This window comes from Rhinolophus hipposideros (genome assembly GCF_964194185.1).
Source record: "Rhinolophus hipposideros genome assembly, chromosome: 13".
In the NCBI taxonomy this organism is placed as follows: domain Eukaryota; kingdom Metazoa; phylum Chordata; class Mammalia; order Chiroptera; family Rhinolophidae; genus Rhinolophus; species Rhinolophus hipposideros.
The window spans coordinates 62,200,412-62,213,935 of record NC_138059.1 but is presented as its reverse complement, the minus strand read 5'-3'; the positions used below and the strand labels follow the sequence as shown (position 1 = coordinate 62,213,935).

The 13,524-nt window shown below is 36.9% G+C and overlaps 1 protein-coding gene across 6 annotated transcripts in view; it reads right to left on the bottom strand.

Moving 5' to 3' along the window:
• The window catches only part of SGK3 (serum/glucocorticoid regulated kinase family member 3), a 63,970-nt gene that overhangs the window by 7,036 nt on the left and 43,410 nt on the right, over positions 1–13,524 (bottom strand). For 5 of the 6 annotated variants that reach the window (XM_081070442.1, XM_081070440.1, XM_081070438.1 and 2 more), the window contains 7 exons: positions 13,336–13,419; positions 13,101–13,232; positions 8,737–8,849; positions 8,597–8,633; positions 7,799–7,885; positions 5,862–5,957; positions 3,782–3,937 (listed from right to left, as the gene is read on the bottom strand). In XM_081070442.1, the coding sequence (XP_080926568.1) occupies positions 3,782–3,937; positions 5,862–5,957; positions 7,799–7,885; positions 8,597–8,633; positions 8,737–8,849; positions 13,101–13,232; positions 13,336–13,419 (705 nt within the window). The remainder of the gene's footprint in view (positions 1–3,781; positions 3,938–5,861; positions 5,958–7,798; positions 7,886–8,596; positions 8,634–8,736; positions 8,850–13,100; positions 13,233–13,335; positions 13,420–13,524) is intronic. The other variant, XM_081070443.1, reaches the window with a different exon arrangement.

Here is a 13,524-nt window from a genome sequence, read left to right as displayed (position 1 = left end):
GAGGTACGTTTGGTCAAGACAATGAGGGTCCAGTATGGCTGCAGTACAGGGAAGGATGGGGCCCATCACACAAGGGGAAGCTCAAACAGTAAACGGGCCGTATCATATGGGCCTATATTAGGAATTTTGGATTTTATTCTAGAGTTATGGGCAGCCATCAAGGAGTTTTAGGTACGGGAAAGTCACAAATGTGGGGTTTTGTTCGTTTGTTTGTTTTTAAGACCGCTGACTGTAAAAACGGAAGACTGGAGAGTCATAATCAGATAAAGGAAAAATAGCTATTGTTGTGGCCAAACAAAAGATGACAATGTTAGGAAAAGAGTCCCTAGCTGTATGTTACAAATGGAAGTAAGAAAGAAAGAAGAGTCAAGAATGACTCTCATATCATTCTTGCTAAGCGAAACCAGTCAGATAGAAAAACACAAGAACCATATGATTTCACTCCTATGTGGGATATAAAACAGAAAGCAACAAACAAAAAAACAAACAAAACCTCATAGACACAAACGGTATGGTGGTTACCAGAAGGGAAGGGAGATGGGGGAAGGTTGGAGAAGGTAAAGGGGGTCAAATATACGGTGACAGAAGCAGATTAAACTTTGGGTGGTGAGCACACAATGCAATATACATATGATATATTATAGAATTGTATACACTTAAAACTTATATAATCTCATTAACCAGTATCACCCCAATAAATTTTATAAAAAGTACTTCAAAGCAGTGTTAGGGAAGAATTACTTGATTTAATTATTTAATATATCAAATTTATAGTCATATAAGAAAATATTGATATAGAAAGACATCTCTAGGATAAATGACAAAAGTATAGAACAGACTATACTGTGCTCCGATTTGTGTAAAAAAAAGTTGATGGGGAGGAGATGGGTATTATCATGGGTATCTGCTGAAAGAACAAAAAAACAGAAAAACTATTGATAGTGATGACTTCTGGAGAATGAGACAGGGATCTGGGGTGGGAGGTTACATTTTTCATTGTGTTCTGTGAAAAATTATTTGAAATTTTTACATGCATCTTAACAAAAATACCAATAAATTCATAAAGGAAAAAAAAAGAAAGAATGACTCTCAGATTTCTGACCTAAGATCACAGAAGAAAGATAGCAGTTCAATTTTGAAGATGGGGTGTTTGAGGAACTCTCACGAAGTCCAAGGAATGGTGTCGAACAGGCAGATAGTACATGAATCCAGAGTTCAGAAGAGAGATCTGGACTGGAGGAAGAAGCGTGTGAGACAAAGACACACAAGCAACCAGGGCCACAGGGCTGATTGACATTGTCCAGGAAGAGAGCACGGTAGAAGAGGGTTTCAGGACAAACACGAGGAGCTGCAACCCTTAGCAGTCAGGCTGAAGAGGAGGCGCTCACACGGGAGATTATGGAAGAGGACCCAGAAATACAGAAAGAAAAGCAGAAGAAGAATGTGTCCGCTTGCAGAAGTCTAGGGAACAAGAGTGTTGGAAGTTTAAATGCTGCTGAGAACTCACGCTGAGGAACAGAAGTATTCAGCAATTCTAGTAGCCATTTTGTGGTAAGCTGAGAAATGAAGAAAGAACAGGAAAGGGAGAATGAATATAGACACTTTCAACAAGTTTGGCTATGAAGGGAAAGAGTTACTACCCTGCAGGACAGTAGGGCTGAGGGTGTTTTGGTTTGTTTTAAGCAACAGATTTGATAATGTTTAATTATTGACTGGAAGGAACTAGAACGAAAGGGAGCAGCTATCTGTGCATAAAAAAGGTTGCACAGGTTTCCCTGCCAGGGGTTGGGATCCAGCACAGGCAGAAACTGACTGTTTCCACTATAATAGGAAGGAAATGACACGAACTAGTCCAGGTAGGTCGGCAAATTTGACAGCAAGAAGCTGAGTTAGTTCTGCTCTGCTCATTCTATTTTCTCTATAAAACAGAAGGCTAAAAGTGAAGAGGAGAAGGAAGAAGTGGAGGAGGAAGAGGAGGAAAAGGGAGAGGAAGATGAGAAGGAGGAGGAGGATTCAGGAAATCTGGAGAGAAGGTCTGGAATAATTATGATAGGGAGTAGCAGAGTAAGCTGGAGAAACACAGGAGCACCACTAGGCAGTGTGAAGCAGAGAGATTAATGACCATGACGTCACAGTGCTTCCCATATGCCCATGTGATACCGTGATTTATACTATGAAATGTCTTTGGTCTTTGTCCATTTCCGGCATGGAGCTCCCACACCCCTTGGAATTTCCTAAGTGATGAGAGCAACAGTGGTGTCTCATTTCATATTAATGAGGTGACTTTCGGACCCCACCCAAGGATGGGGGCTGGTCAACAGAACCAACCATGTAATTAGAGACCTAAAACTTTCAGTGCCAACCCTCCCCTCCAAACCTCCGGGAGAGGAAAGAGGATTGAGGTTGAATCAATCACCAATGGCCAATAACTTAGTCAGTCGTGACTACGTAATGAAGCCTCAATAAAAACCCAAAAGGGCATCTCATCGGCCCATGTTGGAGCAGAATGCTCCCCTGTGCCATCTTGCCGAGCCCCAAGCTCCATGAGGACAGAAGGTACTTTGTTCCGGACCTCACTTTATGGAGCTCTTCATCTGGATGTTGATTTGTATTCTTCAATATTCTCTTTAGTAAATCAGTCATCTAGTAAGTAAATGGGTTTTCTTGAGTTCTGTAAGCTGTTCTGCAAATTAACTGAACCCGAGGGAGTACTGGGGAACCTGATGTGTAGCTGGTCTGTCAGAAGCACAGATAACAACACGGGCTTTCGATTGGTGGAGGACACTCTTGAGGGACTGAGCCCTTTACCTGTGGAATCCAGTTCCTTCTCCAGGTAGACAGTGTCAGGATTGAGTTGAATTCTCAGACACCCTGCTGGTGTCCAAAAATTGTTGGTGTGGAGAAGCACGTGTAAATGTGTGCTCGCACACAAACTGGAATTGGGTCTGAGAGCCCTTTTCAGCCTAGTGACGCAACTTTGTTCAGCACTGTTCGGCAGCCCAGAAGATGACAGGTGGATTTCTCCATGGTTGCGATTTCTGCCAGTGAATTCAATAAAAGCACCAAGGGGGCAAGAAGGTATGGAGTATCAGCAAGACTGACTGAAACAGTGCATTACGGAATGCCAGAGGGATGGGGAACTGTTGACAGAGTCACCAGCTGAACAGGGAATGTAGGGCAGGAAAATCAGTAGCAGAAGAGTTTATTATTCACAGCTCAAGTTCAAGATTGACAAACAGCCCTCAAGAATTTTCTGAGAAATTTGCAACGAATTTAAAAAGCTTTTTTTTATTTAAAAAAAAAATAAACCTGTAGATTCCATAATCGTCGTAAGGAGGTGTGACCAAATTCTCAGAAAAAAAAAGTGATTTAATGTTAGCTAGTTCAAGGCAAAAGGCATTAAGTCCTGAAGTCAGGAGGCAATTTAATTCTTGTTAACATGATCTCAAAGTTTACATAATTAAAAAATGTATGCCACACATTTCTTAAAAAGAAGAGGAGGAAAACTTCTAACATAAAAATCAAATAAATAATAGAGTGTGAAAGCTGGATGTGGGGAATGAAGAGGACAGGATCAATTTGTGATGGAGATCAAGTGCAAGAGCTTTAAACTGTACAGTGCTACATATAAACACTGGTGCGGTTGTTGGCACAAGTATGCCTGTTTTTCATGTTGCTCTCCTTTAAGCTGTATTCATCCCATTAAATGCATAAAATACGGCTTTACCTTCTAATCATAAATAAACTTAAATAAAGTGGGTACTGGGAAAGATGTACGTACAAAGTCTTCTTTGGCACCAAGGCGATTTTGCCTGTCTTTTTCTAGGAGTTCTTCCAGAATGGACCAGGCTGTGAGGCTCACTCCTGGCCTCAAATTTAGGGGCTTGTGAAGAATATTGTCATACATTTCAGCAACATCTCGGCAATAAAAAGGAGGCTGAACAAAAAAAAGCAAAATAAAGCATTGTTACACTAAACAATGCCATAGTGTTTGGGTTAAAATAGTTGGACTTGGCCTTGATCTACAGGGAGCAGACTGGGTCTGTACACTTCCAGAAATGCACAGGCCTCTTTGGTTGTCTGCACCTCTGCAGTGCAGCCTCTCGATGAGAAAGTGATTCTAAAACCCAGCACAATGAAGAGCTTAATACATGTTCATTGAATAAATTAGGGCCAGTCTGTTTAATAACACCTTGTAGACAGGGGTCAATTGTCTAAAACTTGTAATAGTATCTGTTTTACAGAAAACCACCACCAACCACGTCATAGGTGCAATGACAGAATTACTGGAAACAGATCCAACACTGATCCAACGTTAACTAATTTCTTGAGACTGGAGAATAAACTAATTATAACTGAGGTTTCTAGTAGACATGGAGACCTGAAGACAGTGTGCCTTCCTAAGTAGAGCACAGCCTTATGGGTGTCCTCTGCAGAAGGAAACTTCTATTGTTACAGCCTGAAGACCTGAGTTACAGCATCAACACAAAGATTAGCCAGTTAAGCATCGAGTTAAAAGTTTTAAAGCAAAAATAATTTTTAAAGTTAAGGGAGTTATAGGCTTGTCACTTTTTCTTTTTTATAGGAAACAGAAAACTTTTTTATTTTGTAAAATCTAACTTTATTTTTAAATAGTTAATATAAGTCTCATTAACGGATGTTCCCTTTTGAATCCGTTGAATTTTATACACAACACTTTCAAAGTCCTCTAAAGAAATTCAAAGGATTTGGAACTATCAGGATAGCAAATCGCCAGCTCCGAGGGAAACGAAGGTATAAAGTGGTTATCAGGTGTTCTAAATCTCAGGCATCACCAGAAAACTAGACCTTTCAACAAGCATGTCTTGGTCAAGGGCAAAGAAGAATATTTCTTTGGGGGAAATATTCAAACACTTCCCCCAGAAACTGGCTATCAAAGGGCTCTAGCATTCCACGTGAGCAACATGAAACAAGTGCTCTAAAATGTACCCCACATGTTGAATTTTAATGAGAGCTCCCAATTTTCAGGAAAAACAAACAAACAAAAAGCAGAACAACCACCAAAAACAAGCCCCAGCTCAGGTCTCAGCTGATGGCGGGGGCAGCACCAGGGGACGTGAGTGGATGGTTCCCAGCCTGAGGCTTTGGGACACGCATGGGGCAACAAAGAGGGGCTAGAAATGATTTTGAATATTTCAAAAAAACCTAAATAAAAACATATTCCTCTAAGTATATGTATGCTAACTAAAATGCCTAAATTGTTTGCATTTGGTCAGAATGTTATTTACTCAATGCAGAGAAACAATTTTACTCATGTTAACCAGACGCTCTGGCTGGCCTTATGTGTCTTTAATAAAAACTGGGGCAACTGATTACATAGTAAACATCACTTGTTTTCAATGAAATCTTCAAGACAGTGTTTATGGTGAAGGGAATAGAAGGTTCTCAGTGATGGAAAAAGTATAGCACCAGTGTATTAATTAAATCCTAAACAAAATACAAGACAAAACCAAAAGGCATTCTTCAGATAAATACAAAATTCTTTTTTCTTTCCATCTTTTTGAAATCAGGCAGCATCATGATTGGGGTAAACTGAATTAAAAGCAGATAATTTTAATACTAGGTGTTTATTCTTTAAAAATGCGAATTGGATGAGAGTACCTGCAGTATGACAGAGAAATAATTATACTAAAAAAACTAATAATGAAATGAAAAGTTGTTCTTTTTGTGCATAACCCTAATGTGGTTTTGGATTCATTTAACCAGACTACTGCTCTCTGAAGTGTTATCTAAGAGTCCATGAGAGTACTAACAGAGAAAGAGAAGAGAGAAAACTCAAATCAATTATATCAGAATAATAATAAAAGAGTAGAAATACATACCAACCCATAGAGCATTTCATATAGAACAGCACCCAGGCACCACCAATCTACAGTGTTGTCATAGGGCTGTTTTCTGATTACTTCAGGTGCAAGGTACTACAGAAAAGATGAAATATTACAGCAACTCACTAAACAGCTCAAGATACAACATAGGAATACTTGAGAAATTCATCAAATTTTACGTTTTACTATCACACTAAAAACATCTAGATTTTCAAATGGTTGAGTAAGTAGTCTCATAGCAGTGGTTCTTCAGAATCAATTGGGACACTTTTCAAAATATACATATTCAAACATTTGCCCCAGAAACTGTGATGTAGTTAAGACAAACAGAAGAGCACAGCAAATGCAGAATCTGTAATACAAAGTCGGTAAAGGTAGGTTATTTGGGGTGGGGGTGGGGGGGTCTTTTACAAGATTATTTTAGCAATTCCTCTGGTCATTACCCATAACTATTTCTCTTGAAGAGGGAATTCTTAATGTGGCAGTTATAATCCACTTTTCCACCTTTCAATTAACATATTATTTAGAAATGTTGTGTAAGTTATTAGATGACTATTTACATTTTTGTAAAAAACTTAAACTCATCACCACTTCAACACATATAAGATAGTAAATTTGAATTTTAGATTCCAAAATATATATTTTCTCTTCCCATATGAAATAAGAAAATTTCTTAAGCGTTTTTAATGTGATTAAAAGAAGTGGAAGAACAAATAGAAAGGGTTTAATAATTTCTGATCACATTTAGACTTAGATGATCAAAAACACTTGTTTCCTTTCTGAAAACTACAGGTCTTAAAGATTTTAACTATGAAATCAATATATATTCACAAAAAAGTTTCACTCATACATAAACTAAAATAGAATGGTTACAAATGTATGTAGGAGCTAGGGCTAGATTAGAAAAAGGAAGAAAAAAATATATTTTAAAGTAAATATTGTTACTTTTAATTAAGTTTTTGATCTTAATTATAAGTCTCATGTGAGCCATTTTATCATACATTTTCAACAATATTTGAAATTTCGATAATGATGAAATACTACGTGGCACCTAAGATCACTATCCATACATTAAAATTAGGACAGTTTAAAATAAACTAAAGGTGTGTGTGTGTGTGTGTGTGTGTGTGTGTGTGTGTGTGTGTGTCTGAGAATAGCAAGGTTTTAACATAAATTGTAAGGATTATTACTATTGCCTCAAACAGAAAGATACATTTTCTGCTAGCTAACAGGAATAAAGAATGGGATGTTTGGGTTTATAAATTCTGATTTGTGCTTCTCCCCATGCCCATCCACTGTTTTATTTTCTCCTGTTAAAAAAACACTTAATTTCATTATGAAATATTTTAACTCTACAGAAAAATAGAGAAATATAATAGAAACCAATAAGGCTGCCACCTAAATGTGGCCAATATTTTGCCACATTTGCTTTCGCTTATTTAAACACACACACACACACACACACACACACACACACACACACACACACACACACAGCTTTATTAAGATATTCACATACCATGAAGTTTACCCATTTAAAATGTACAATTTAATGGCTATTAATATATTCACCGAATTGTGCGACCATTACCACAATTTTAGGACATTTTCGTCACTGACTTGTGATTTATTTTTAAGGATTAGGAATATAATCAAATGCTTAAAGAAGTCTAAGGTAAACATGTCCATTAAAAAGAAGCATAACATATCTTTTTTGGGTTATCTGTGGTATCTCACATTCATAGTTAAAAATAACAACTATCAATAAACTTTAAATATTCAGAAAGGATGATTATCAGATTATTTCTAATTGGCTAGAAACTGAAATGATAGTTTTTATTCTACTTTTCTGATTTCAAATTTTGTATATGCAATTTGTGATTCATTTTTGCATTTTATACATGATTATGTGAATGACAAAAGAGACTTCTTACCTCTGGTGTCCCACAAAATGTTGTCGTGGTGTCAGAAATAGCAATTCCTTCTTTACAAAGCCCAAAATCTGTTAAGACAACATGTCCCTGAGAAATACAGGGGCAGTAAGATAAAACAACAAATGGACATAAATTGACAATTTTAAAAACCATTTTATTTTGAAGTAATTATAGACCCAAAGGAAATGGCAAAAATAATACCCAAAGTTCCATGTACCCCTCACCCAGCGTCCCCCAATGCTGATATCCTATGTAACTGCAGTACAATATCAAAATTGGAAAACTGACAATGGTACAATATTAACAAAACTGCAGACCTTATTTAGTTTTCACTATTTTGTACATGCCTGCATTTGTGTGTTAGTTTAAAATAAACTAAATGTGTCTGTATGTGTGTCTGAGAATAACAAGGCTTTAACATAAATTGTAAGGATTATAGTATTGTATCATGTTTCTGCTGGCTAACATGATTAGAAAACGGGATGTTCAGGTTTTTATGTGTAAGTATGTGTAGTTTTATGCAATAGACACGTACAGATTTTTGTAACTACCACCACCCACAATCACGACAGAACTGTCCATCACCCCAAAGGGACAGTGCTACCCCTTTATCTTTGCACCTCCTTATCCCCTTGACCCTGTGCCCTTGCAACCCACTAATCTGTTCTCCATCTCTACAGTTTTGTTATTTTGACACTGTTACATAAATTCAGTTTGGAACCTTTGAGGCTGACTTTTCTCCACTAAGCACAACAATAAAAACTGAGAGCTACTAGATTTTTAAAAGACAATACTTACTATGGAATCCAAAAGAATATTTTCTGGTTTCAAGTCTCTATCAAAAAAAAAAAAAAAAAGGAAAGAAGAATAAAACTGAATTATCAACTGAAGTAAAACAATAAAAAGACATTTTTACAAGTAATGTTTAAAAAACTTACCTGTACACTATTTTGATGGAGTGCAAGTAACCCAACGCACTGGCGATTTCAGCAGCATAAAACCTAGCTCTGTGTTCAGGAAAGGACCGTTCTCTTTGTAAGTGAAAAAACAGCTGTAAAATGGAAAAAATAGGAATACTAACATCATTCACACATAAAGCAAAACAAATGTATTCTGTAAATAGAAAACAGGATTTCTGTTATTTTGAACGTGAGATAAAAGAGCACAGAACTGTGACTCTCCCTCGCCTGTGTCCCTGACCTATTGTCTCTCTTCAACCACAGGTTTTCTTCCCCCCTTGCTAATTTACTCATCTCCCATTTACTCCTCAATCTTCAGTCTGGCAATGTCCTTACCACTCCAGGCAACCACGCTGGAAAAGATCAATGAAGACCAATGACCTAGATATTGCCATGTAGTTACAGTACCTTACTGGACCTATTTTAACTGTTCTTGCCTTTGGTAAAATCAAACCTATTCAGAGACTGGCAACTAGTGGCTGGCACATCAACTATAACCCACAGACATAATTTGCTTGAGCCAAACACTGTTTTTAGAAATATCTAAATTAATCGGTAAATTAAAAACTGGAAAAATGTTTTTGATGAAGATTCATAGTTTGGGTTTCTTCCAGGAAAAAAAAAAAAAAAGAGGGGAGGCTCGGCACCATTAAGCCTGAATTCCAATGTGGTAGCAAATGGCTAGAGGGAAGTGGCAGCTGGACTTTCCAGTTCCTTTCTTACACTTTCTAATTCTTAATTTATTTCTTACAACCTGCCTATAGTTATTAGGTTACCTGCCTTGGCACAGTTTGCTTGACCTATTTCTAAGTCCTTGGCTTCTACGACAATGATCTCTCTTTCGGTCTCCATCTCCCTTGGAGAATTCCATCTCCACTCCTTTCTGGGCCCTTACACTGTAGGGATTAACAAGGGTTCTCCACAAGTATCCTTTCTCTGGATACCGTGCCCTGATCTATTGCAATGAGTTCATCCCCTGTGTTGACGTCTCTCATGTGGACCCCCCAGCCCAGACCTCTGCGAAGAGCTTCTGCAAACACCTGCTGCCTGCTGCTCTTTCCTGAATATTTCCTAAGGCAACAAATTCCACTTGCCTAAAACAGAGCCCCTTGTCTTTCACAGACTTCCTGCTGCTGCCGTGACCTCCCTTTGAATGATACTACTTTCTGCCCAGCCCTCTAAGCCATGGGAGGCAGCAAGGCACTGTGGAGGCAGGTTTCATAGCTGATCAGATTGGGTTTAAATCCTGGTTCTTCTTCTTTTTTTTTTTTTTTGTAGGCAATTCATTTAACTTCTCCAATTTTCAAAGATTGTCCAAAAATGTTTTCTTAGCCTCTTCTGGAAGGCTAGGGTGAAGATCAGTTACACTACATCTGACAGAGTAGATAAAAGGGTGCAGACCTGGGATTCGCCTGTTCTGCTCCTTTACCCTTAGCCCCTGCATCTAGTCAATGAATAAATTCTTGTTTTTAATCTTTTAATTATTTCTGGAATACTTCCTCCTTTTTATCCCTACTATTGTTTTTATCAGCTGTAGCTTACATTATTGTAATATTCTATTTCTTGATCTCCTGTTCACATCTGTCCAATACAATACTAATGAAAATCTGACCATTCACTAACACTGGCTGCTTATTGAATCAAAGGCACTAAGCTAAGGACTTTAGATATGCTTGTGTTATTTAATACACCCAACTATTTTGAGGTAGAAAATTAATGAGAAAGCTGAGGCTCAGAAAGGCTTATTTATATGCCCAGTATCAAAAAACTTATTTGTTTATACTCTACCTGGTTCCAAAACAAATCTGAAGTAGTATACAATAATAAATACCACGCATCAAGGTTAAAATATAAGTATGGGGTGACAATTGTTAGTAAAGTTACATAGGTTTCAGGTGTAGAATTCTGTATTCTGTATCATCTATTGAGTGTTCACCACCGAGTCAGTTCTTCCATCACCATATATTTGATCCCCTTTACCCTCATCTACTACCTCTCTCCCCCCTTACCCTCCAGTGACCACTATTGTCTGTGTCTATGAGTTTTTGTTTTTTCATTTGTTTGTCTCGTTCTTTCGTTGTTTAAAAACAAATGCAGGAGTGGCCAGTTAGCTCAGTTGTTTAGAGCATGGTGCTAATAATACCAAGGTTGCTGGTCCGATCCCCACATGGGCCACTGTGAGCTGTGCCCTCCTTAAAAAAAATATATAATAATAATAAATAAAAATAAAAATCATTGTTAATATTTAAAAAACCGTAAGTATGAACATTGGGGGAAATAATAAGAATAATAACAGAAAACACATAATGAAATTATACTCCATCTCTCTTTTTATCCTTTCTCCTGGTCTTTATTCCTTGTCTATCTATTGCCCCATTCAACTCCTCTTCCACCCACCCCAACATTCTATTTCTATTTTTCCCCTATTATCTTAGCCAAGTGTATCTTTTAGAAGACAAGCCTACTCTTTCCACCTTTGCCACTCAGTTATGAGTGGTCACTGCGTAAAGAGATCGGAAGCGAAGTCCTAAAGCAGTATGAAGAAACCACAGACAAAGAAGGAAACCTGCTGTAGGATCTCATTTGCAGTTGGATGCCTCACATGACATTTCAAAGACATGAGAGAGGTACTTATATGTCTAGGTTACATCCAGGGCTTAACACTTACTAGAACAATGTGACATTTAGGAAGTTACTTAACCTCTTGAGCCTTAATCTCCTTATTTATAAAATGGGTACAAGAGTGTGTATCTCAAAGAGTTGTGATGATGAACTGAAATAACACATGTAAAATAATTACAAAGTAAGAGCCCCTCAATCAATTCTCATTATATGTTAGCATTCATGCACATACAAGATAAAATGACAACCTGCAAGGTTGGGGTCATTTACATCTATCTCTGAATCAGGGTGCCTGGGGGATTCATAATCTTGCTTCTGCACTGAGGAGTCATAAGGCATTTTTGTCATAGATGTAGGGGGCTGAATAATGATTCTTTTTATGATCTTTCTGCCAAGTGATCTAGGTGTGTCTGATCACCTTTCAGGTTTGCAGAATAGAAACTGGTCTTCTTTTTAGCTCCTTTATTCTATAGTTAAGTGTACTACAATGAGGTTGAAATATTCTTTTCCCCTCGCTCTGCTCTGGGACTAGGGCATGGAAGGTCTCTTTGTGTAGATATGACAGCATCTGTCAGCTAAAATCATTTTTAGAGACATTCACAGATCAGAGCTCAAATTAGAATGGTGTGAGGGTTGAAGTAGAGGAATAGGAGGTGGTCGGCTGCCTAAATCTTGGAATCAGACTGCCCGAGTTCAATTCCTGGCTCCAATACTTACAACCGTACAATTTGAGCAAGTTACCTAGCTTCTCCATGCCTCAGTTTCTTTGTCTCATATAATAAAACTGTTTGAAGACAAAATGATATGTACAAAGAGCCAGAGTGCTGGGCCTGTAAGTATACTTGATACATGTTAGCTATTACTGTACTTATCACAAGAGCAGCATATCTGAAAATGTATTTCAATATCCCTTTAATTCAGAGTTTTGGGGAATACTATTGACAGATTTGGTTCAAACAAAAAAAGGGGTTATGTGATAAAAAATTTTTAAAAACCAAATCCTGGGGACCTATTCAAGATGGTGGATTAGTAGGGAAAAAACTGAAACATAATAAATATATGAATAAAATAAAATTCTAAGAAAACTTAAGATTTTTTTTAGAAAAATTAAAAATCTCAAATTATTAACGAAACAACACAACAACAAATCCTGGCTTTGTTTAATGCAGAACTTTTCGAAGTCTTTACACATGTTGAAACATATTATAAATCACCAAGAAACATATTGTTAATTATCAATGGGATATAACATGAAACATTTTCAAAACTGACTTCACCATAGAACCCTTTATTAGAGGATCACCTCATCTGATTAATAGTTTACACATTTTAGAAAATGACAGGCTAGACGAATATTTATATGCAACTATTGAAACAATAATTATCTAAATTACAAATCATGTTTTATTCTAATGCTTCAGAATATTATTCTTGCTATATTACTCAGTGACAAAACTATCCATGGAGTCTGTAGCTTCACACTGAGGTTCTTTTATTATGAACTTTCCCATCTATGCCATAAGCTGAGTAAGAGCTTTGTGTTTATACTTTTCCACATCTTGTGTTATGCTTATTTAGCCATCACCTTAAATATTGTTGCTACTCAACAAACAGCTGTTGATGCAGGACTAGCCTTCCAAAAACTCAAGGAAAGAAAAATTTTGACTTAATTCTATTTTTCTAAACATTATCAATATTAGAAAACTAATTATAAAACTCACCTCCCCTCCATTAACAAAATCCAGAACAAAATAAAGCTTTTCAGTTGTTTGGAAAGAATAATGTAATCCAACCAAAAATGGGTGTTTCACATTTTTCAAGAGCACATTACGTTCAGCCATAATATGTTTTTGCTGTAAAAAAAAAAGGTGAAAGATCAACTCACATTATATACTAGAAAACAACTGTGTTAATTGAGAAAAGGGGTTTAGGAGAAAAGAAGTTATTTTATTTTACCTCTTTTCTGTTGAGAACTACTTTTTTCTGTAACACTTTGACAGCATAAAATTTCCCATCCAGTTTTCGTTTTGCAAGAAGAACCTGTTGTAGTTAAAGATTGTGCATGCTATTAGAAATTTTAATATTCTGATAGGAATAATTCACTTATCAATAAATCAAAACTTAAGTTTATAGATTAATTTTGTC